At 39.9% G+C, this 25,325-nt stretch overlaps 1 protein-coding gene and 1 long non-coding RNA gene across 7 annotated transcripts in view; one reads left to right on the top strand and one right to left on the bottom strand.

The window, feature by feature from the left end:
- The window catches only part of RBMS3 (RNA binding motif single stranded interacting protein 3), a gene marked incomplete at its 3' end in the record, with an annotated part of 449,340 nt that extends 435,588 nt beyond the window's left edge, over nt 1-13,752 (top strand). For 4 of the 6 annotated variants that reach the window (XM_080385818.1, XM_080385817.1, XM_080385821.1 and 1 more), the window contains 3 exons: nt 2,735-2,815; nt 5,385-5,512; nt 9,359-13,752. In XM_080385818.1, the coding sequence (XP_080241944.1) occupies nt 2,735-2,815; nt 5,385-5,512; nt 9,359-9,365 (216 nt within the window). Of the gene's footprint in view, nt 1-2,734; nt 2,816-5,384; nt 5,517-9,358 lie in introns of those variants that run through there. The other 2 variants (XM_080385822.1, XM_080385820.1) reach the window with 1 other exon arrangement.
- A 765-nt stretch (nt 13,753-14,517) lies between these two features.
- LOC308063201 lies at nt 14,518-17,887 on the bottom strand. The gene is made up of 2 exons (XR_013927879.1): nt 17,808-17,887; nt 14,518-17,770 (listed from the first exon to the last, which is right to left on the bottom strand). It is a non-coding gene; the product is annotated as an uncharacterized lncRNA (long non-coding RNA).
- Nucleotides 17,888-25,325: the final 7,438 nt, after the last annotated feature.

Raw genomic sequence — 25,325 nt, 5'->3', positions numbered from 1 at the left:
GTTTACAATACTAATATTTAGTGGAATTAGCTGGGTACTGCCAAGCTGAGCATGGGAGTCATGCTGTCTCTCTTTCACAAGTACATGTGGATAAAGAACATTAGTTAGTGTGGTTCATGGAGAAAACAAGATCTCAGTGATGGTCTTCTGACATAGATGTCTTTTTTGTTTGCCACCTGCCTACTTCCAAGTTGCATTAGTTTTGCGAGGTAGATGGGAAGCCATATGCAGACTACTGTTCTTCAGGGAGTCTGGCAAGTAACTAGATGGCTTTGGTCTCCAACACTGTAAATCACCTGCTGTTGGGCTGAATTCAGTTAAAATTCCTGCAGACAAATTAGACTGGGAGAGTATGGGGAGGTGTGAGTGCCTGGAAAGACCAGGGCAAGCAAGAGTTAGCCAGAGCCACCAGTCACACTCCAGTCAAGAGAACAGTTTCCCCTAGAGATTGTGTAGCGATGAAGGAAGCAACCTGAAGTAGTCTGGCCAGTAAGATCAGGATCTGCCTCAAGAGGAAAACAGTAACAGTAGAGTTAAGAAACTGCACAACTAACCAAAAGCACTGCTTGCGGAATCAGTGAAGACACCAGGTAATTCCTGAACAGTTTCAGTTGTTGTGCTACCGAACTTAATGCCAAAGGACTTTACAAAAAGTGGAGTGGTCTGAATTAAAAGGCAGTTGATTAATTTGATACTTTTGTATTAAAACTTGTATGTGTTTGTGTGTAAGGTAAGAGAATGGCAGAGAACTGCATCTTATAAGAGTCTGAACATTATCTTCTGCTGGGTTCAGGGAAGAACTCAGAGGAAGTCCAAGTTGAATGAGGCAACTTTATTCTTTAAATTGACACTTTTAATTAAAATCTATATGTATTTGAGTGAAGCTAGCCTGCGTAAGTGTTTAAAACTCTTGTAGGTGTTTGCAGAACTATAAGAATGAGTGCTTCAGGTTAATATTAAATACTGACACATTTAGAACAATATGCTACGCAGCAGATGTTGTCCCAACATGTGATGCAACATTACAAAGCAGAATGAATGGAGCGGAAGCAGCTCTGGAACACCCTGCTGTAAGATTCTCATTAGCTCGTAATCTGTAAGGCAGGAGAATAACCCGGCTGTACTGAGTACAATAGGGATAGTTGGCCTAATGTCTTTGGTGGGTTAGCATTCATAAAAAAGCTATTGAATTCAGTTCTCTTGCTGAAGAACAGGGAAAAGGAGCAGCAGAAAAACATGGCCTGATAGAGGCACGTAGACACTGGGGACACTCCCCTCTCTTTGCTCAAGTTAAGGAAAATGCTAAATTTTAGCAAAAATATTTGAATGGTTTTCAACACAAATTGCTACTCATATTGCAAGTATACACTCTGTCACCTACATTCCTCATTGATTCTTTTTTCTATAGAAAACAATTTTATTTAAGTATTTTTTTTCTTCTACTTGAATGAAGACTTCAGAATTTAGCTGTGGGATTCTTAAATATGCTGTTCTCATTCCCTGAGGCTGTAGACAGCATTGCCGCAGAGTCTGCACCCCACTATGCAATTTCATAATGCACGTTTGTGACAGGCATATCAAACTATCCAGTTAGTTTAGAATTGAGGTGAGAGAGTGCTTTAAATGTAAATTTTACTATAAACAGCGGAATAAAATCTTGCAAGCACTTCCTAGCTCTGCCAGGAAGCAAAGCTATATTTAACTCATTTTAAAATTCATCAAATACATTCTGGGCTGATTCAGATCTTTGGTGTGTCTTTGAAGATAACATGTAGTGGAAGTGTCATACAGTCAGTTGTGGGATTGGGCACGTTCTGAGATTCTCGTCAGTGAAGACACCCAGTTAGGACTGGATTGTAGAAAGAAAAGTACAGACAGATCTGATAACTTAATATTGATACTTTATTTGAAGTTTTGAACAATGTTGCATTAAGTTCAAGGGCTTTTTAAGAAGTGCTATATATAAAGAAATTAGTGCCATACCAATGGCCAAATTCACATGCACTCATGAATTTCGAAAAATATCATCTGGTAGCACTTGGGAGAAATAGTATTCTAGAGAAACTAATACAAAGTGTTGCTATAATAATAATTTGCAGAAGTTTCAAAATGGATAGAAAAGATCCCTGGATTTTAAGAGTAAGTCATAAGAATTTGGCTAGGAATTCTGTATGCAAAAGGAGAAACTCCCATATATATCTTCCTCTTTATTTTTCCTGTCCTAGATTGCACCTCCGTGTAGCTTTGTATCCCTGAAAACTCAACTGCTGTTATTGATGGGATTAAATATAGACTGGAATAAACCTGTCAAATTTAATGCTTCATTTTTTGTAGGTGTTATTAGTTAAGATCAATAAGACTCCAAAAGATTGTTTAGGCTGGTTTTGTAACTGTAACCACTATATATATGCTGCTATCATTATCTCTACAGGGGTTTTTGTAAGTACAAATAGGAGTCTCCCATTTTCAGAAGCCAAGTGAACAATCAATCTATCAGCAAGATGTTTGCTATTGCCTATATTCAGATATGACTGACTTTGAAGTTCAGGATTATGATGTTTAATAGCTAGGTAATTCCTACCGTTGCCTAAAATCCTTAATTAAAAGAAACAATAGGCTGTACACTAACCAAAAACATATGAGCAGGAAACTGAAACAGTGTCATGCTTCTGATACGGTTTTATGCATCTTGATTGTGGTTTTCTAATGTTCATTTGCCTTTGATTTGTTCTAGTACATGACTGCTGCTGCACCTATGCAAGGGACTTACATTCCCCAGTACACTCCTGTGCCTCCAACAGCTGTCCCTATTGAAGTAAGTTTATCTCCATCCAGGAAAGTAGAGTGAAGGGGTAGCAGAACTCTTACCTGTTACGCTTCCTTGCACTTGTTATTTGAAAGGGGCCTAAAGTTACTTTATGGAATGGTGGCTGGAAGCTTCCATCTTTTAAAATTAGGACTGCACATTTCTTTCTCTTTTCTTTTCTTCCTTTCTTTTTCCTTCTTTTTTAATTTCCCCTCCCCCCTTGCTTTTTAAATTATTTGCAAGGCCTCTTGTTTTGCATTTGTTTTGTTGTACAGCAGGACATGGAATAAACCCTCAGTGATTATGACTATTTTTTCCCCATGTACTTTGGGGGGAGATGGGAAGAGACAGGAAAACAAACCCAGCAGGCAGACCACAAACCCAAAAGAGATTCCAAGAAGAGAACATTGCAAGAGGGTTTGATGCGGTCCTTAGCAAGTATAGGTAATTGCTGAAACATTTAGCCACCAGAAAAAGTGATTGAGCAATGGAAACCTTCCTCTTGTACATACAGACATGGAGGATGCTGCACTGACTGAGTGCTTTTCATCCTTGAGGAAGGATTCGCTCCCTCCCTCCTTGGGGCTGAGTCATGCTGATGACAGTCTAATGAGTAAGTATTTACTCAACCCTGTAGACCACAAGCTGCCGGGAGAGTGTCAGCTTGGCCTCCACTTCTGTGAAGCTTCATAAGGGCCACTAAGCACAGCGAGAGGAGGGAGCCTTGGCATCCTCTTCCCTGCGTGCTTCTCTTTGGTGCTTCCCTCTCTTATTAATAACTTCTCCTGTACTCTGGGGTATTGCGAGGAGTGCCAGGCTCTCTGTACTTCTGTCTTCATCTGTGTGAACTTTGGAGTTTGTGCTATTACTACTCAGTGCTTTGAGGATGCTGAGTTAATGGTCCTGTTGGCATGGCTCCACTAGCAGTCAAGTGGACTCATCTCAGTTTCTCCCAGTTCTGTGCAATTACTGAGATTCCCAAATGAGGTCCCGCAGGAAAGGCTGCTACTGTTCTGTCATGCAGAGCTAGACTTTTTCGGTTTAGTCTTTTGTGCCTCGGGATAATTTTGTCCTAAACCTCATTTGTTTACAAACAGGCCATGGGTGCCTCTTTTCAATTGCCATTCTTACATACTAAACTGGACAGATACAAATCCAAATTAAATGCAGATGGTGGGATGGAGAGTGGTTCATACAGCTGTACTGGCTGTGTGATGTGCTGAGTGGTGCAAATGAGAAATTAGGTTAATTCTTTCTGAGCCCTCCTCTCCATTCACCCACTGGTATATTCATGCCTGCTAAAGTAGCATGATATCTGTCATCTACTATAATAATCAAAATATTATCTGAGTATATAGCCTGTCTTGTTGTGATCCAGTGATGATCATTAATGTTTATCTGTATTCATGTAGCATCATGAACCAGGACACTACTATGCTGGATGCTCCACAAGCAGAGATCAAAAAATAGTCTCTGCCCCAGAGAGCTTACAATCTCGAGATGGACAAAAGCAGAAGGATAAAGATAAGGAAGTAGACGGAAAAAGATTATACTGACAGTCTGTTAAGCAATAGATTGGAAGAATTTCTGAAAAATGAAACTGATACTCTTAACAGATAATTTAAAATAAACTACCTGTTGTTTACATAGGACTCAAACAAAAACAAAGCAAGTGCTTTGTGCTCCCTCTTCTGGCTCTGTTGTGTGCAATACAATAATAAAGCGTATTCCCTGAAGAGACATGCTAGTGTTACTCATGTGGCCAACGCACCAAGCATGAGAGGAAAGAAAATATAGCTAGCTTTGAAAGCGTACAAAAATACCTAAGCATAATATTATTCAGACTGTCTAAATAGGATAAGAAGTAGTGCATACTGTTAAATTCATACATATCATCTTTTGTGTATTTACTTATTTTTCTGCAAACATATAAATAATACAAAACTTCATTGGAGCTTTGACTTAACAGATAAAAGTCTTTCATGTGAAGTAAATTTATTTTTGAAGGGAGCATACATAAAAGCAGCGTGTAGAGGCGTGTAGTATTTTTCTAAGGCAGCTAAAATTCTGTTGGATGTGGAGTAAAGCACAGAGCAGTGGGCCTAGATTCTGCCTTTATTGCACTGCAAATCAAAGAAGATAAATGTGAGCTCACTGTGAATTTGGGGTAGATAAGTGAAAATCAGAACAGCCATACATATGTTGTGAAGGAGACAGGAGGTAAAATCCAGAATCCACTGAAGTCAGAAGTTTTGCCTCTGGCTTTGAATGGGCAGGGAACCACCCTCAAAGGTGAAGGTGTTTTCCACTGCAGCCTGTGGTAATACAAATCCAAATACTACAATACTACAAAGCCGCCAAATACTACAGGGGCTGGTATGCTGAGGAAGCTTCTTGTTGCTGGATTAGCACTCTAAAAGTGATGGAGTTTGTTGTGTTAGCATGTGGTTCTGCTATCTCAAACTCTCTTGATCTCTAGAGAAATACAGGAATGATGAGCTGGGTCTGAGCTCTTGTATGTAATTCACTGCTGTGAGTAAAATTAGTAAGTTTCTTATGTTCTCATTTGATTCCCTAGGGTGTTGTTGCTGATACTTCTCCACAGACAGTAGCATCTTCATCACAGGAAGCCAGTGGTCAACAGCAACAGATGACAGTGGAAACATCCAGTGAACATGGACCTGCATATTCTTACCAACAGTCTAAGTAAGTAGGCATACTGTTTGTAACCAGAAGGTTTTGTTTTGCGGTTATAGCGGGCCAAATTCTGGTCCCCATTTCAGCAATATAAATTCTGAGTAGCTTTGTTAAGTTCGGATGAATTCTGGATATATAGCAGTGTAATTAGCAAAAGGTTTTGGCTGATGGCCTCACCTTGGCAAAATGTCCTTGAGTTCCTGCCTGCAATGATACGCTCTCTAACTGCTGCTTTTCTGGACTCAGAAGGATCTCAACCACTGCGTTAACAATCATCATGCTGGGCTAAAGCAGCATCTGGCGTCAGAGGTTAAAAAAGTGCTTAAATTTTGCAGTGGCAAAAATACTGGAACAATAAACATGTAAAGGTTGTCACAACACACATGTAAAGGTTTCTTTCTGAAAGTGTAGCTAGTGAAGCCCCAAGCTGGTATTTGTGATTGTGCAAAACTGGTGGCATGCAGGCACTGGGTGGGCAGAAACTGGGAACAGAAGAAGAAGGGATAAGAAAGGGATGGGGAGAAGCACTGCTCTGTCTTTCTCCTGTCCTCTGATCCCTTTGTTTGCTTCCCATGGAACACCTTGGAAAATTCAAACTTTGCACACTGACAGCTTGACCTAGAGCTCCTAAAGTGTCCCTTCCGCTTCAGAATAATCCTCAAACATTTTTTCTGTTTGCCACAATAAAACTGGTCCTCATGAAGGTAATGTAACTTAGTGACAGGGTGCTCACTGGGACTGGTCACTGATGGACAGATTCCAGGAAGGAGCCCAAACCCAGTCCTTTATTGTTACACGTATATTGAACACAAGCATCACTGTGAGAAAAGAATTATGCATTTTTTATCTTGGAGAAGGAAGTAGACAAACAGCCAGTCAAGAAATATGTTAGATATGTCAGTCAATGCATCATGACATAGTACTTCTAGAGGCTTAAGATATGAGCTGGTGTAGGAAAGATTACAATTATACCAATCTGTCAATTGCTTTCCTTCATTTTTGACCTCTGGAAGTGGAAGATGCATTTATTTGACAAACATATGAGTAACAAATGCTTTCCGATCACACAGTGGTCTTTTTTGACCACCATAAAACCTAAGGTCTCACTGTTTCTTATGTCTTGTCCATATTTGTCCGTATGTGCATACTACAAAAACAATTGATCACAAGCTTTTTGTTGATGCACCCAATTGGAAACACAGTCTATGCAGGTGTATCCCTTCTACCCATCAGTCTCCCTAGCACCTGTAAATAAACAATGCCAAAATACTTATAGAATATAAAGGGCAAAGAGAGAAATGCATGTGACTGTACTATCCTGTTGACTGTGTTCTGTATGGGTTTGGATCTGACCATTCCTGTGTTCCAGTTCCGTTCACTGAAGTCTCAAAGCAGAAGGACTTAGTTTCAGAAGCCCTTGTAAGGTAGCTCTGAGCAGCAGATTCTGGCATTTTTCCCATTCAGGAGGAAACTACATTGCAATTCTTAATTGAGATGGGTGCTGTGTTTCTTGCCAATGTGGTGAATTCCCACCTTCTCTGAGAACGAGATCCCTCATCTTTTCTTGTCAGCTACTGCCTTTTTGCAATGATGGATACACTTCTAATGGCACTGGCATTTATATTCAGAGGAATTTCTTTATTTTTTAATCACACAGGCAGATCCACTACAGATTTTTATTATGATTATTTCAGGGGTATTTTTTGTAATGTGCCCCCTATTTATATCTGCTGGTTGCAGGCAGAAATGCAGTGTGGGAAGCTGTAGAAACAAACTAAAATGTACACAATCTCTTGTCTTTGAAAAACAAATGCTGCTGGAATATTTCAGTAACCTTTAATATATGGCCAAGTGAAGTTATTTTGTAATTAAAATATAATTGTATTAATCTGCTCTTCGAAGGGCACATCTTTTAATAGCAAGCATCATGAACAATGTACAACAGCTGTTTTCAAAGCGAGTTGAGAGGAAGTAATTAACAGGACCGGACAATGATTTTGTCAGATACAGGCAAAGACAGACACTATAAAATTATTTCGTAGGAGCTGATCAGTCAGGAGAAAAGTTTTAACAGTTTATTTAATTATATTTATTTTCTTTGCAACAATCATGAAATTGCAGGCAACAAATGAGAGGCAATGTACTCAGAATGAACTGGGTGGTATAAGGAATCCGTAATGTCTTTGTAAGATAAAATAAACCACAAGACTTAAAATTTAATTTCCAGGTTTTTTAAGCAGCATACATGTTCTTTTATTTAATGTGCTGGCTGCTGTACTTGAGGATACCATCCATAGATGTTCAGAAATTATAACTTCACGTCAAAAACCTGGCTATCTACTGTGTAGCAATATAGGAGAAACAGCCCTTGGTTTCTGGGCAGAGAACTGTATAAGGAAATCACTTTAATTATTTTAGATCCATACTCCCTTTTTTCCTTTTAAATCTTTACTTGTGCACATAAAAGTGTGAAATTTATGAAGTGGAGATAAGTGGAGATCCTTGCTCCTGAAAAGTGTACTCTCTTACCTCTAGGCAAAACTGCTGGATGACATGCTCTTGATTTTAAATGTGGAAAGACTTACACTTTTCTGGAGCCTTTTGTGGGCAGACTCAATGCCAGGTTAGATTAGAGAGCATGTGCTGTGACCCTTCGGTGGAATTGGTCTTTTGCACATATAGTGGCCACTCAGCCCACAGGGGCAGTAAAACCTCAGGAGGTGAGCATCCACCTTGAGTACTCCTGCTGAAGTTATGCATAGAAAACCCTAAGAAAATAGTTAATTCTTGCTTTCCACATAAATCTGTTGTTGGCATTCAAAATATTAATTTTCAGTCCTTTGGTAAATTTAATATTTAAAATTGAAGTTATTTTTATATTTACCATCCCAGAGAAATAGTCCTGTGGCAAATGTTATGTCATCAACATTCTTCACAATTTAACTCCTGATATTAAAATTAATTTTAAACTAAGCAAGGCAAATGTGTCAATGCTTGCAAAAGGAAAGGTGCTGGATTTTCTTGTGTTGAACTTTGGTTAGAAAAGGATTTTTTCCATGCAAGTTTTGAGGGCTGTAGGAAAAGCAGTGGCTAACCCTTATTGATAGCCCTAGACATGAAACAGCATTTATACGTAGGTTTCACGTCTCCCCAAAGATCTCATATAGTCTTGCTAAGATGAGTTTGATGTGACATATCTTTAAATGGCATGAAAACTCAAACCCACAAAATTAAGAGTTACCTTCTGTAAGGAAAAGCTCGATAGTTTAGCTTATTCTCTGTGCTGAATTAGAAAGATTTGATGCTATAAGATCAAAAACTGTATTTCTCTAATTAATACTATCTTGAATGTTTCTACCAAGTTAGCCATAACTGGCTTATTAAGCAGTGTGCTCCACATTCTTAACTGTTCTTGCCATGCAAATGTGTTCTTTTCAGCAAATTGGATGTATCCTTTTATTGCAATTTTATCCTTCATTTCATTATTAGTATCCAAAATAAATAGTGCCATTTATTATTACAAAAATATTTGCTCTCTTATTGTATTACTCTTGAAATATTTACACAGTGTTAAGCCACGTATTCATCTCATTTCAGTGTAGTTAGACTGCTCATTAAGCATAGCATTAACGAGAGTAAATTCATCTGCTTAGGATGTGTTAACATCCCCAAAGCAGGAGTTCCCCGTTTCTGCCTGGCTATTTTCAGCTTAGTGGTGGTATCATATTTAAACAGCTGCAAAGTTAGTTTAGCTTGGATAACTTTTAAAGGGAATTGGGTGGGAAAAAAAAGGAGAGGAGCCTATTTCAAAGTTGTTTTGACTTAATGACCACTTTAATTCAATTGTTTTTACAGACAATAAACAGGACTGAAGAATGTCGGTCTGAAATCTTTGCCTTGAATGGAGAAACTTCACTGAACAAGAAGTTGGCTTCCAGTTTGCACAGGCGTCAAATGAATGCTTTTTTTTTCTACCTTTCCCAACGAAAACAAAACAGTGTTTTTATGTGCTGTGCAAATGGTTCCGTCATGTAGTCTGACAATTTTATTTTTGCTATATTTTTTTTTTTTAAACTAAAGGAAAAACCCAGAGGAAAAAAGTCTGGGTTCACATGTCATCTGGACGAACATTTGAATTCAGAATTTACCTGGAGGTGTAGCTAGATATTTTTTTTTTTTTAACAGAAAAAACTGATGATGTCAAGAGGGAGCAAGTTGCGATGAAAACCAATTGTCTTCCTCAAAAATTAAGCTACTCTTTTTCTCTCATTTTATTTTTCTTCTTGTTTTAAATCTAGAGTGGTTTGGGGGTTTGGTTTTTTTTGTTTTGTTTTGTTTTCTTTTTTGGGTTTTTTTAAAGAAATGTTTAGGTAAGGTTTATCTTGAATCTTAATTGCCTTAATTTTAAGGACGTCAAAGGCTCTCAAGGCAAGCTGTCAACGTCTTGTTAGAAAACCCGAGAATGAATTGAAACTGCTCACACCGGTGCTGGTGCAGAAGTTTAATAGACTGAGTTTTTGGGGTGAACAAAAAATAAACTGTACAGTTTAAAAGAAAATGATTTTCTTCTTTTGAAGAAAAGTTGATGATAAAGGAACTGTGGCAACTGAAAGGATTGGAAAAATGCTGGGACTTTTATGAACTTTGTCTTAAGTGTTGACAGAAAAAATTCTAGAAGGCTAAAGCATTTTACAGTAAAGTTATTGAATTGAGAAAAAAACTTGCTGCATTATAGAGAATGCAGGGTTTTTTTCTTGCAGAATGCAGATTTTTTTATTTACAAAGCGTGATCGCTAGCAAAAGCATTAGTGCTTTTTATCTGCAGTCTTTTTTATGAGCTTTAAGAAGTTTTTAGTCTGCTTTGCTTGTCACATTGCAAAAACCTAGCTTAAGAGCATTAAAAAAAACTTAAGTAGATAGGAGCTTATGGTCAAAAAAGTGCAAAAAAAGCAATAGATAGAAGAAATTGTTGACAATTTCTGTAGTCTTTCCTAGTTGTGAACAAATGCAGCCTATGGATGGCCTATTTTATACCAAAGATGAAGTGACACCCTAACGCAGTCCAGAAGATAGAGGTTTTTTTCTTTTTTTATCTTTATTTGACCTACATGGCCGGACCAGTTCTTACTTTCTTGTTTGTTTAAACTATCTTCCACTGGTGTTTTACATACCACAAATGTTTAGAGTGGAACTTTCAGAATAGTTGGTATTAGAAGCTTGTTGATGGTGTGCTTTGGAGAACATCCCAAAGCAAGGGGGAGTGGGCTACCAACTAATCTGTCCAGGTGGGCTTTAATTTTGATGAGTTTTTCTGTTAAATTGCCTGATCTTTGGTATTTCTACTGAAACAACAGTCTTCCTTCTGAATTCTGACATACCACAGATTCATTTCTTCACCTCAGTCTTTGTCATCGTCCAGCATGCATAGCCACCTTAATTCTGCATTTCTTTTTCAGTGATGCATTTGAATTGCCGGATAGTGCAAGAGAAAGCAAACTTGATCTTTGTTCTCATTTTAGCTCTCCCACACAAGCAGAAATATTGAAAATGACTTAGTATTGTCATGCAGGCAGGAAGTTAAAAATTATTCTTCTCTGCTGTGATTTCTGTTGTCTTAATATGTTGGCTGACAATCACTAATTAGTATGATTAGGCAAAAAAAAGACACTAACTAAATTGAATCCACTGAAACCTGTTTTAGGAATGACAGGTTTTTTCCATAGAGAAGTCTTGATTGTGGCCCTTATTTTTTCCAAACAAAAACCGAAGAAGGTGAGAAGCAAGTCAAAAGATGATTTTTTTTCCTTGAGGAGGCAGAAGAGAAGCAGCGTTTAAATATATACATACATACACATATATCTATATGTAAAAATTAAACCAAACATTTTAAAACTTTCCTCCATCCAGAAGAGAGGGGAAGCTTCATCACGTGTATTGTGGTGCATTAGAGACAGGGTATCCATTAAAAATAATTAATTTAAAACATATATTGGATCAATCTGATTCAGCTGCCCAATTCTAAAGAGATCTGTGTTTCCCTGACCTGATTTTTTTTGGGGGGAAAAAACCCCACACAATTATTTTTTTAAATTGATAAAACAAGATCATATTTTTTAACATAGTGGGGGGGAGGGGGTTTCCCAAGCAAATGGCTGCTAGATATGCAACATAGAAAAGAGAGAAATGGGAGTTCACGTGGTTCTTAACCATAGGAAGAGGGCCTGATTTTCAGAAGTGGTAAAACTTCTGCTTTCTCCGGAGTAGTTGTTGATATTCAACACTTCTGAAAACCAGATGATGCCAAAGTATTAAAGAACAACAACAACCACGACATATTTTCAATACAGAAAAAAACATAATCTCTTTGTTTCACATGCTGTCTCATTACTTGTTGCTTTTTGAGAGTGGCACTTGAATTTTGTCCTTGGATAAAGGTTCCCTCTTTCTTTGGAGGGCATATGAGGGGGAAAAATCGATCTAGCCTTATTTTCTTCCTTTCTACACGTACTCTCTTTCTGTCTCTGTCTGAATTCTTTGTACAAATAGAGATAACCCCAGGCACAAGTCAGTTAAATATGAAATAAACACATTTGTTTCTGTGTTAGTTCTAATGTGACACAAAAGAAGTCTCATTTACTATCAACAATGAGGCTACAAGGTAGCTACCATGTGGCTGATGAATATGCTGAGGTACCTTCTTGTTTCTATTCAGAACTCTGCTGCTTTATTTATACATTCAGAAACATTTTTCTTATTTTTTTCAGCAAAGTTAAACAATCTCAGTGTTTTTTATTAAGCCAGACAGACAACATGGTATCATGATGCCTGTCAATTTAAAGTGTTTCAAGTGCATTCTGTATTAGAATTGTTCCCTTTTTTCCCATGCTATAATGTTCAACGGTGTTTGAAATCAAAAGAAAGAAAGCAAAGAAGTAGAGGAAGAAGAAGAGGAAAGAAAATGGATCCCTTAAATACAATTGATCATCTTACTGATCCCCAAAAAAACAGTGAACTGGTACTTGAAAGTCTATGAATTATAAACAATGTGAGCCTTGAGTATTAACAGTCATAGATCATAAGGTAAGAAAATAACCTATTTGGAACACACACAATGCTCAGAATGTGGTAACTTATTTGTAAAAGTTAAAGATGAGATAAAAGAGAACAGTGGAAGAGCAACACGCTTGCTGCATGGGTGTTGTCATAGGACAGGAATACTTGGTGGCCTCTGAAATCTAAAACTGGTTTTCTTTGTGTTGCGGCTGATAAGATTTTTTGGAAGGTGTATTGTAATAATCTGTTTGAGTTTCTGTTTTTCTTTTGGTTTTCTTTTGGGGTTTTTTTTGTTGGGTTTTTTTTGAAGACCTGAATTTGTAAAAATCAATATCTATGTCTGTCTTACCAATTTAGCTTTAAATATCAGGAGGGTTCCCGAAACTTTGCAGAAACAACTCTAGAAGCCTAAGGCAATGGTGCCTGGCCCAGAGGTCTAGAAATACCATGAAATCCATAAGCTGAACTGCGTATGTACTTTCCATCACACCTGAATTCTTGTAAATAGTCAAATCTGGATGTTCAGGTTTGGTATTTTTGTTTTTACCTTAAAAGATAAATACAGAAGGGTTGTCAGAAAACTATTAATTATGGCTAGAAAATTCTGAATACCTGGGCTTGTCACTTAACATTGAGGGGAAAAAAAAGATACAGTGGAACTGAAGAGTATTATATTTGCAGGTGCTGACCCGAGTGTAGATCAGGGCACTGAGAAGTCTCACCGTTCCCAGTGAGATTGCTGAGGGACTCTTCTTCCTATCTGGCTCTACTGCTGGTTTTGTAAGCACTTTTCACGTGTGACAGTCAGGCCTCCGATTGTGAATGTCCTCTTATTGCCTTCCAGTGAAACAGACTCTTGAAATGTCCTTAGCTTGTGCTTACTTGTAAAGTTCTGTTTACCGAGAGACTGCCTTTGTCGTGTTGGTCAAGAAATCCACCGTAATGCAGAATGAGGCATATCTGAGAGTAATTGCATCACATCTTCTGCTCTGGATGCGTGCCCAACTGTGGGATATGAAGGCTGGTGGTTAGAGAGGTGAGGGCTTAAACTTTCAATGGGCAATGGGCTGAAGCATTGGAATGGATTTTTACTCAAGTAAAAATCAAATGAAAGGTATTATTTATGTATGTATGTGTACCAAAACTCAGCAAATTTGAGGAAGCCTGCATTGTAATAAAGTTTATTTTTAATATGTCATAGTATTTGGATCTATATTATGTTGTTTATGGTACTGAAGGATCAGACTGATACTAAGTGTTTAACAAATTGCCGTGCTTCATGATTTTAAGCTTGATGGTGCTCCTCATGCCACTTCATTTTAATGCTGAGGTTGACATGAGCAAAACAGGTTTAGGCAGACTCGCTGTACTCCACCTATAGCTAGAGTCATGCTAAAGAGTGATAATGTGCTTAAAGTAATGAATCAATCCATTTCTAGTGATGAGACCAAATGTGGTAGTTGAAGATAGTAATGTTTGATACACGCATGGTCAACATTTCCTTTCAAAACTTCATTTAACATGAAATTGGTCCAGATATAAAAGAAGTGCCCTAGGGTAAGGGATTTTCCTGGTCTTTCTCGGAAGCCCACGTGAACTAAGAAAACAGTCACGGTGTGATGGAAGTGCAAAACAGAAAACAACAAAAATGCTGACATTTGGTGCATTAGTCTTTTCTGTTTAATGACAATTGACTCTAGTAACGAAGATTCCTTTCATTCCTAATATGCTTACACACAATCATGCACGCACACTTTCTCAGAAGGAGGGCTGAGTGAGCAGCAGACTGCTCCTCTCCCTCAGTGGAGCAGATTTCTAGAATCTCAGCAAGCAGCAAAGATGAAGCATAAGGAGGGTTTTTTGTCCCTCAAAAAGAGCTCCTGTCACACAAATAGGCTAGAGCGCTGTATGTACCCCAGATATTTATTCACCTTTGTGCCTCGAGGCAGGCAGAACAGACCCTCCCCTTTCTTAACATGCTCTTTGTTAAAATTAAGCAGAAAATCATGAGAAAAAAAGCTGTAAAAAAAAAAAAAAATCCCATTGTTGGTTTAGCTTTCCATGATGACAAAAAAATCTTGTATTTATTTCAGTTGTTCAGTTCAGTTATTAATTCCCTAACAGTGACAGCTAAGTTCTTTCACCTTAATAAAAATGTGTAATGAAGTGAAAAATGTCAGCCTTTGACAGGGTCACAAATCCACTTTTCCTTGTAGGGCCAAAGCCTGCAAGGTGTAAGCACCTTCCAAGATCTGGATCTGTTGTCCTTAAGAGAGTATCTGCCCAATGTTAATTTTCTGCCTTTAAGTGACTTTCTCGTGGATAATAATTTTATGATTTTGGTGAAATTTACAGTCAGTTATATTTTTAAAAGCCAAAAAATACAGCCTAGAAAAGAGAACATGATGTTTATGTAACTGAAGTATTATTAAATATGCTGTATTCCAGAGTGGAAGAAAATTCTACTGTCTTTTGGAGGGAAAACAATTTTATGTAAAACCAGGAAGCGTACAGAATTCATGTAGGAATTTTTAATTGCTTTCCTTTTTAAAGGAGAATGAACAGGTTCTGTCTGTAAGAAAAATCAAAGCAGCTTTGAAAGCAGATAAACTTCCTATCAAGAAAACATGCATCACACAAATGGGACAGAGATTCTTTAAAGCCCTTACAGACCTCACTGTAGCCAAAATATAGAATACAGAACCTCTGTCGTACATTAAATTATGAATCTTATTTATATGGGCATCTGTGTGCTGATGTCTCAGAATGTCTTTGAAAGATCTGTACTGCTATGATTTATTTTTTTTTATGTTTTCCATTTGTACCACAATCCTAAATAGCTGCCATTTTCCCACTCCTGGGGCTTTCTGTAGATCAGTGGATGTTAGGTTTAAACTTCTGTTTTCTTTGATGAAGCTTTCAATAAAAAAATAAAGAAAGAAAAGAGCTGGGTGACTCTGTGTTCTTGTGGCCCCTTTGTGCAGAGGCTTCCCAAGGCTGTGGCTCTTGTGCCGAGCACAGAGGGAGCAGAAAGGCTTTGCAGCACAGTCTGCCATCTCCGCGTCTTCACCCAATGGAAGGAAAGAATTGTGAGAGACAGGACAGCTCTGTTGCCCTGTCAGCAGCACAGCCACCCACGTGTCAGAAGGTGAAATACAGGAGAAAGTTTTTCTCACACCAAGACTGAGTGTTTAATACTAACAGGTATCTGCTTGTCCAGGCTTTCAGCTGTGCACTTGCTACAAGAACATTGCCTTGGTTTCTGAGGCTTATTTTAAAGAGTGACTTCAGGGTAAAAGTTGCCACACAGAAGACAGAAAATCTTTATTTACAGAATAAGTACAGCCTAAGCAGTGGTAGTGCAAGCCATACTTCATCTTGAAAGGGAACTGGAAAATAAATTGCCTCCTCAGCCACATCTCACAGGGAATGAGAAAGCTATTTGGTGCACTTCCCCATGGCTGCTTCAGTCAGCGACTCTCGTGTGGCCATGAGCATCTCTTCCCACAAGGGCCGTTTGTGTGACGAAGGTGAGGGTGGGGTGGAAGTGTCCAGTAACTCTCCTCCCCAGCCAAAGAGCTTTATTCACACATTGGAAATCACTGAGTGCTCCGTCTTACCTACCAGGAACACGGCCATCTCCTTCAGCACTAAACATGTTTTGTGGGATTGCCCACACACTTTCCTTCTCATTCTTTCTGCCGAAGGAAATATCCATCAGTGGAGCTTCTCGCTCCCTTCAGCCTAATCAGGAGAGCCCAAAGAAATCTAGAAGATGAAGGAATAGGAGGAAGAAACAGGTGAGAGGGTTTGTTTTCAGCTGCACCTATGCTGAAATGTGCATTGCTGCTGGCTGTGATGATGGTGAGAGAAGGAGGAAGGCAGGAGGCTGAAGCTACAGGCTGCCTGGCACTCTGCATGGTAGCTGAGGAGCCTGGGGAGAGCAGCAGAAACAGTTCGTCCCACCAACACAGGTGGTGCCAAGGTGGTTTACAGCTGATGCTCTGGCATCAGGTTCAGCTTTGTCACTTCCAGGAGAGCTCCATTGCCAAGGTCATTCCACTTCAGATTCTACTAACAAGGATATCACTAACAACTGTGGTGGTAGTGGTTTTGGTTTTGCTCTGGCTGGCTGTGTGCGTACGGAACCAGGCTACGGGGGGTTTGCATCATCTTCCACAGAAGTGCAGGTAAGAAGGCTTCCTCCTCATCCTCTTAGTCCCACCATCAGTGTAAAAAAAAAAAAAAAAAAGTTGGTAAATTATGTGACTGTATTAAGTCCCCTATCTATACTACAGAATTAAAATAACAAGGGAAAACGGGCCTTCGTGATGTGATGTATATTGCTTCCAGAGGAAGACAGCTGTGTTTATCAGTGGTCTGCATCTGGAATGAAGTCCATGACTTCCATGTGAAGAAAGCCACGTGCTCTGATTGTCACTCCCCAAGATTTCAGGCAGAGGGGGGAAAAACCCCAAAAAACAAACCCAAAACAACAGCTGGTGTAGAGTAAACTGGGGATAATTCTGCATTTACCAGGTTTAAATACATCTCATTTCTATTTTGGGTGACCAGGGACTGCCAATTAAGAGCAAGGTTTCAATGTGCCAATAACAATCAGCAGAGAAGCAAATGTTCAGGAGCAGACAGGACTGCAGCAAGTTACTGAAAGTGGCCAACAAACCAAGGTACAAACCTCAGTGTGTGCCTGACTGTCGGTAAACTCGCTGCAGCCCTCCTCTGTGCCTCAGCTCCTTGCGCCATTCTTCTCAGCCTGGTCTTCAGGAGAAGACTATGCTATGCAAAAGTCTCCATTTGACTTAGGGGAGCGCAAGGCACAGTGATAATTACTGGGTAGCAGGAGTGGTCCTGAGGCTGCACACAACAGGGGATGAATTTGCCAGGCAAATAGCAAGCCTGCCTGGCAGGGAGCGTGCTGTCCGTCACATCGACAGGCGGGCTGCCGCAGCCCACTGCTGCTCACAAGGCAGTTGTGGTGATGGGAGGCAGGCAGGAGACTGCAGCTTGCCACTTAAGCCCTCCCAGAACCTGTCAGTTCAGAGAAACACAGCCGTGGTCAGCAAGGTGTGTTTCCCATGTTACGATGTTCCCAAAAAAATCCACTTTGGGTGAAAGATGCCGTGACCAAACCACTTCCTTAAAAATGTGTATGTATAAACCTCCACCGAAGGCACGCTCACTTCTATCAGTTTGCTTTGCACTGGTGCATCACTGAGTTTATTGGAGGGACATAGATGATAACTAAATAATCTACTGGATATGTGCACCGCTTAAATGGAGGAATTGAAACTTGATCTAGTAAAAATGATGTATCTGTTTTTTAAAGTTAGTTGAACAGGCTTGCATTTATTGTGTGGCTAGCTGAGGCCCTAAGCTCTGCTGCATTGAAATACTGCTGAAAAATAGACGCGTCTGAGAAAAAGATAGAAAGCATGATTTACACCTATTATTTGACTTATTTCATCATTTGTTAGCAGTCAATATATTCTCTATCTTGTGTGGAACTCAACCGTTGATACACAGCCAACTGAAAATTGTGTAAGCTCCTTGAGCATCATTCCTGTGGGATCTAATCCCACATTTTTCACTCAGAAATCATTTCCTCCTTATTAACAGATGTGCTACACCGCACGGCAGCCCACTAAGATGCTCTTTTCCTCAGGAAGAGCATCTTCTACACGGTGCTAGTCTCATACGAAATACTCTGTAGCAGAACTCGGGCTCCTCTGAGCTTTCCACACGTGACCTGATTATTTTCTAGTTAATCTTGTGACATGCAAAGGGGGTGCTTGGCCACCCTTCAATTCCTTTTTAGTACAGAGGAGGAGGCAGAAGCAGAGTGGACAGATCTCACCAGTTGATAGCAAGACACAGCAATCATTAGCTGGAGAAAAGAAAGGAAGTTTTTTGTTTGAGGAAGGTAAAGCAACTTCCCTCATTCTCTCTTTCTCTTGCTTTGGAGGCCTGCACAGCCAGCCAAAGGAATTAAAATTGTGTGTGTGCATTCTCAGGTGCAGTATGCAGCCATTGGCATAGCTGGACGTGTCTGCCTGTTCGTAGCCGCTCGAACGCTCGCCTGAGCCTTAACGTCCACTGCACAGTGAACAGAACTGAGTAAGCAATCGGGAGTAGTGGATGCTTCCATCCTCCATTTGTGCTGGAAGTTCCAGCAGTGAACAGTTGTCTTCTTAGCAAGCACCCCGACAGCCTGGCTTTCTTGCTGTAGAGGTGAGTCTTCAAGGGGCCCTGAAAGATAACAAGTAGAAAGAAAAAAAAATAAATAAAAAAAAAAGTGCTTAATTTTAGCAGTGTCTCTTCCCTGTTTCTCAGCTGTGTCTCTTCAGTATTATGTCCCGTGCATGCTTCCAAATGAGCTTCCAAATAAATATTTGTTAAAGTAACACACAGAGGCCCCAGTCTCCGCTGGGTACTGTGCAAACGCAGGAAAAAGACATGTTGTGCTAGGCTTATGAGGTGAAGGAAAAGTGATCCGCTTAATCCATTAAGTGATTCATATTTCTGCTAGACACTCAGACACAGCTGAATATAGTGGGCTTCAACATTACAGCTTACTTTTCACAGCAATAGCTGGCTATAGCACAGAGTTCAAGGACTGCTTTCCAAAATCCATTTCCCTTTCCACGTATTGATTGTACTATGAGGGCTTTGGGATACAAACAGCTGTTTGCAGATGACAGTTTTTGGAGAATATCCTATTTGTATTTTTTTCCAGAAGAAAACATGCTCAGAAGGAACATCTACTGCTGATTAGAAAAATATAGTTACCAAATAGTTTCAGTTGGTGAAGCGCTGCCACCAAAATCGTCCTGAGGTGTATGATTCACCCCTGTGCAGACCCATATGGCTTGGAAGAGCTATTTCTTCAGTCCAAAAAAACTTATGTCAAAGGCCTGACTGACCCTTAAATGGTTCTAAAGCTTTGAGCTTGCTCTGGCTGGTAATGAATGTTGTCTATAGCAATGACCAAGATAGGGTGTTCATGGCAGGACTGTTTCTACTAAAGGCAACTGAATTGCATTTGTAGAAGAAGGCCTCACCTACACATAACCTACATGGGAACCTTTTTTCAAGGACTTGTGCAGTGGGCTAGCCATAAAACTGTCCCTTCTTTTGTCTTACTTTTGCATTGGGGGTAGGGGTTACATTGCAGCTTTTTTGTGCAAATGACTTTTTCTCCTTGCTTTGCCTTTGAACGCAGTTCTTTCGGTGCTCACTGCATACTGGCAGTAGTGTCTGTGCTCCTAATGAGGAATCTGTCCCCACACAGAGGCACAAGAGGCCCCTGGCAAAGGTTTCCTTCCGCATCAAGGACTTCCCTGGACTGCAGCAATAGTCTTTCCATTTGGCAGCCCTGGCTGCATGAAATATGTTTATTATTCTAATATGTTTCAGCTCTTCTAGCCAGCTCCCTCTGACAGAAAGTACGAGAGAACAAGTCCTCCCTGTCCCCTCGCCACCAAGAAAAAAAAAAAAAAAAAAAAAAGTGTCAGAAAGTTCCTTCAGCGGTGGTGACCCAGGATCAGGGAAGTGCAAAAACAAAAACCTCTGCTTTTCAGCTAAATCTGAGTTTATTTTATTATAACCTCCTTCTCCTCCCAGTCCACTTCCAGCTCATTTATCTGTGCCATCCACATGTCGCATCCCCTCTAGCATGCAGAGTGTGAGCTTTCTGAGGCAATTTCCATTACTTGCCTACACAGAACCTAGGAGAAACCTTCAAAAACTATCCAAGGCATGAACACCAAGCTATAACCACACTGGATTCTCTTTGGGGACTTCTTTGGTTATTTTTTCCCAAAGCAAGTTAATTTTTATTAGGCTTGGAAAGAAATCTCATTTAAAAATAGGGATTTGAGCATCAAAGCTCACTGTGGTAATGTAGACTGTTTACCTGAGAGAAGCAGTTCATCTGTGGAGCAGGAGTATTAAAGGGTGTAGCTAACTGCACAAAAAGAGGCAAAAATAGATAAACTTCCAAAAAAGAAAAGGCAGGAAATTACCTTCCCTAACTTGGAAGAGGCTTTGCAAGCTAGCAGGGCTCTGCCCCATTTTGCCTCTCCTTGGAGGCAGCTACAGTTTAGGAAGGTTGAGATAGACTGAGCATCAGCTGCCCTGGTGAATGAATTAGCAAATAATTTTGATTAATTCTACACACAGATAAAAGGGAAAGAACTGAAGCAGCAGGATGGATGGCTGAGGTGCACACAGTCTGCAAGGGAACAAGGAAACCTGAATGTCAGATAGCAGGACATCAACACCCAGCCCAGAAAATTGTCTCCTCCTCACTGTGGCACAGACAAGCATTTGCTTTATCAGTAACAAAGACTCAGAAATATGGGATGAAAATTTTTATAGCAGGATTACTTTTCCCAGTAGCGATATCTGCAATGATCCACAATAAAAAATTTACAAAATAAAGCTCCAGTCTTCCCCCCCTCCCCCCCCAGCTACTCATTGCCTGCCCCCCACACCCAGCACACTCAGCCAGACATTTCATAAGCGCAGCTACACTGGACTATAGACATTAGTAGAAATGCAGTGAGAGATACTGCTCTAGCCCTGAGTATTTTGAACTTGTTTCCGTTGACTTCCTCGGTATCATTCATATTTTAGGTTGCTGATTTTCTTTTCCAAGAAAGATTACATAGAGGTAACTGAATTTAAAATAATAAAGCTTAAAAAAAACAGCAAAACCAAGCTATAAATTGAATTACTGTAGAGGGTAAGGTAGAACTGTACCTGAAATGACTGACTTTCTAAATTAAAGAAGAACTGAAAAAGAATGATACACTTTAAGATTCATACTTGTGTGATGTTTGTTTGCAGACTACGGTACTGAGCAGAGGCAAGAAAGACTGCTGCTGCAAAGTTCTCTTAGAAAGTTCTCTTACAACTCCTCTGCAAAGTTCTGCTTACCTCTGCCCATTTATAAAATGCCATTCAAAAAAGGCATTGTGCTGTGGATATCAGTGTATGTACAGGTATGTAAGCAGACCCATGATAATTTTGTGTGATAGGGATTCTACATAGTATAATCCTCCATCTTCTTTAAACCATAACCCCTCCTCAGAATGCAATTGAAAAAGCAAACTGCACAGCCGACAACCTGTTTCCTTCTTCCTACAACACTTCCATTAATAAAACCTGCTTGGTAGCAAAGCATATGTGTAAAACGTGCCTGTACATTTGATCTGCCTCACTTGCATGCCAGTGTGAACTTGGGCTTTTGTTGCCCTCATTTTTAATGGCTGCAGGTGCCGTTTGGTGCCACAGACACAGCAGAGGGATCTGGTCAACGGAGAATAAAAAGTATGCGGGTTCAAGTCTCTAGACAGGAAAAATGATTTCTGTGCAGAGGTCAAAGACCAAAGCAGGGGAATCTTTTCACCATAATGAACAACAAAAAAACCCACCTTTTGGTCCTCTCCCATAGCCTTACTTAAGAAGCCTCCGATCCTCCTTTCCTTGCAATAGACTTCATTACTCATTTTGTCTGCAGAGTAGCTCCCTGCAGCGCTGTCTCCACTTCCCACCAAAGTGTGCAGATCTATTCAAAATGTGTGGCGTTCCAGTAGGTACTGAGCACTCAAAACGCAGAACGCCAGTAACAGCCAAGTATGTGCTAGCACAGCTTGGGCCAGCAAGGCACTGCTCTGCCCGTGGCAGCTGGCTGCTCTAGTAAAACTCTCCTGGGCTCATGAAATAACTGACATGAAAGCGATGTTTGGAGCAAGAAACGGAACTCATTTTTCAATTGACATTAAAGAGGAAATCATTTTAGTGTCAGTTGATACTGCCCAGGCACATTTTCAGTAATTATGGCTCAGAAAAAGCAATGGAAATACCTATGAGGTGTGTTAAGAATGAAGCCAGAAGCAACGTGTGAGAGGTGCCAGCTGAAGGAGTCCTTGGGCTGCACGCTACATGTAATGGGAAACCTTAGAGAATTCAACCACAGAGGGAACAAGAGCAGCCCAGAAGAATCAAGCATGGAAGAGCCTAGATTATGCCTTTGAGTACGGTGCGAGGGCGCAGGAAAGACAGAGGTGATTTCAGAAGAAGTGTAATGCATGTGGTCATGTAAGGTACCATGATTTTGAGGTACTGAGGAAAAAATGCTACTGTATATCCCCTCTCACCTCAGCTTTGAAACACTTCCGATCCCATTCCTTCCTTCCCTCCCTGCTGGCTAATACAGCATCCATATGTGACTTGGTTTGGGTTTTGCTTTCTTTTCTTATTTTGTACCCTTTCATGATATTTGATTTCAGTTCTGCATCCAGTTACAGGGTTTGGAGGTTTTCTCGAGAGTTTGGGTCTCACTTTTTCCATATTATATTTTGCAACATTATAATAATTTCAGAGATGTATTCCATTATGCACAAAATCAGATGACGTTCTTACTTTTTTACAACCAAAAACCACTGAAGAAGGAGTCAACTTGACATATAGGATAAGCGTATTTTTTAATATGGAATCCCTGAAGGATTTTTCTGCTGTTTCTCCCTGATTGTTCTTGTGGCCCCAGTTGAAATTACAGTGGCTCCACTTTGTTAGCTCTAGGCAGAGGCGGATATCTTAACTTACAAGGCAGATACTACCAAATCCCAAGGTGTATATTCTTGCCCATTGATTACCTAAATGATTTCCAGATTACCAGACGCTACCAGCCCCTGCTTTCCGAGCTCCGAGTTTGTGCCTAATTTGTACCTATGAGCAGAGTTTACTGTCAAGTGAGGGTGTGCAGCCGAACCCCAGAAAAAAGAGCGCATGTCAGCCAGAGGTGATAATGCTCCTTTGTGAGCCTGCAAAGAAATCACTGAGGCTAAAAAGCAAGACCCTTCCCTGCTCCCCAGAATTGTGACACCTTCTCATTTACTGTCAGCTTCTGCAGTCAGATGTCATCAGTTCAGGTGAGTGTTCATAAACAAATTGTCTTGAAATTACTTTTTCAAGGTTTTATGAGGAAACAAATCAACTCACTTGTTAAATTCCAATTCAATTTTATGATCTGGTTTTGTTATATCCACTAAGAGGACAGTCCTCCTCCCATCATACAGAAAAGACGTTCCCAAGAACTACAGCATGAGCATGTTCACAGTTTTGTAATGCATTTGTTTACCTGTAAAGGTTTTCTTTTTATAAATCTTTGTTCTTTTCCTGCTGTAACTCTCCGTAGCAGAGCACACCGCTCACTTATTTATTCTTGACAGATTCTGTATAAATTTATGGTTCTGCATCAATAATAAGAGTCATTAATCATAGTAACAATGCACATCACAGGATCTTCCAGGCATTCACCAATGAACCTGCTGAACTGTCCTACAAATGACACCCCACACCCCCACCCCCACCCCCAGTAATTATTTCTGGGCTTACACAGAAAACAAGGAGCTTGGTTAGAAAAACTGAGAGAAAAAAGATAATTTTCTCCCAGTGGATTTGGTGGGTGATGGGGGTGGGGAAGAATCTCAGTTACAGGAAGGCAGAAAGGGGGATCTGTAGTTATTGGAAAAGGGTTTCATTTCTGTAGCAAATGAAAGTTTGGTTTTGAACAACTCTAGTCAGTCAAAACTATGGACAAAGATTTTGTTAAAAACATACAGAAATTGTTCCCCAAAATAACCATTGCTTTTGTTTAGCTTCCATTCTTCAAATTGCGTTAGCCAATAAGTGCAACTTCCCTATATTCATTGCTTATTTACATAAAGGAAAGAAATAACCGAAGGAAAGTAATCTAACAGATTAGAGCAATGGACAGTAAATCCAATTCTGTACCCAGTAAAGTCAATAAGAATTGTTCTGCTGAGTTCACTGGATACAAGAAGCAGCCTGTGATTTAGACATCTTAATATAAGCAATGAGAAACAAAGGAATCCAAGACAAAAAAAAAAAGCAAGAATTGCAGAAATAAGGCAATGGTGGAAACAGAAGTCATACATTTTAACTTTTTTTTTTTTTTTTTGAGTGAGTGAGCGAGCGAGCTCTGGTAACACATTTTGACAATGATGAGTTTTGGAGGGCAAGAAATACATTTAATTTGCTGGCTATAAAGATGGTTTAAGCACAACTCAAGTCCTGAAATCTTATCCAAGATTTTTTTTCCCTCTTTATCAAGAAAAACCGCCATTGGATTAGGATGTTATCTCAGCAGGGATGGTATTATTATTTAGTCATACTGCCTTTCTTCCCCACTGCCTTTCCATCTGCTTTGTTGAGAGGGTTTGATGGCTGTCAGGGAGGTGGATGGAGCCTCACAAGAGCCTGAGAAGGAAGTGGGGAAGTGACAGACAACCACTGAATGGGCAAAGGGTGAAGGGGGCCTGGGGAAACAAAAGGAAGGAAGGAAGAAATGTAGGGGGCATCTTTGCCTCAGCCGCAGAAGCTAATTACCAGCTCGTGTATGGACGTGTGTTCATGTTTGTTCACTTATGCATTTATAGTCTCTGCTTTCCAGAGCATTTTCTTTGTGAGACACAGAACTTGACAAACGTTCCAGCCTTTTTCTGAAATGTCCCTGATCATTACTTAACTGACTCACTTCAGGATCTTAATCTGAAATAAGAAAGCTGAAATAGGTCAAGCTACCTTTAAAAGAATATGAACAAACTATAATGTCACCTCTCTTACTGAAGAACATTTCAGCTTTGGTTTTGTTTGTCTACAACACCTGGGTTTGCTGTCTTTATTTCTACCATGGAAGCCTTAACAATGATCCTTAACAATG

Source organism: Falco punctatus (genome assembly GCF_963210335.1).
Source record: "Falco punctatus genome assembly, chromosome: 4".
NCBI lineage: Eukaryota > Metazoa > Chordata > Aves > Falconiformes > Falconidae > Falco > Falco punctatus.
The sequence above is the reverse complement of the archived record's forward strand: the minus strand, read 5'-3'. Positions and strand labels throughout refer to the sequence as shown.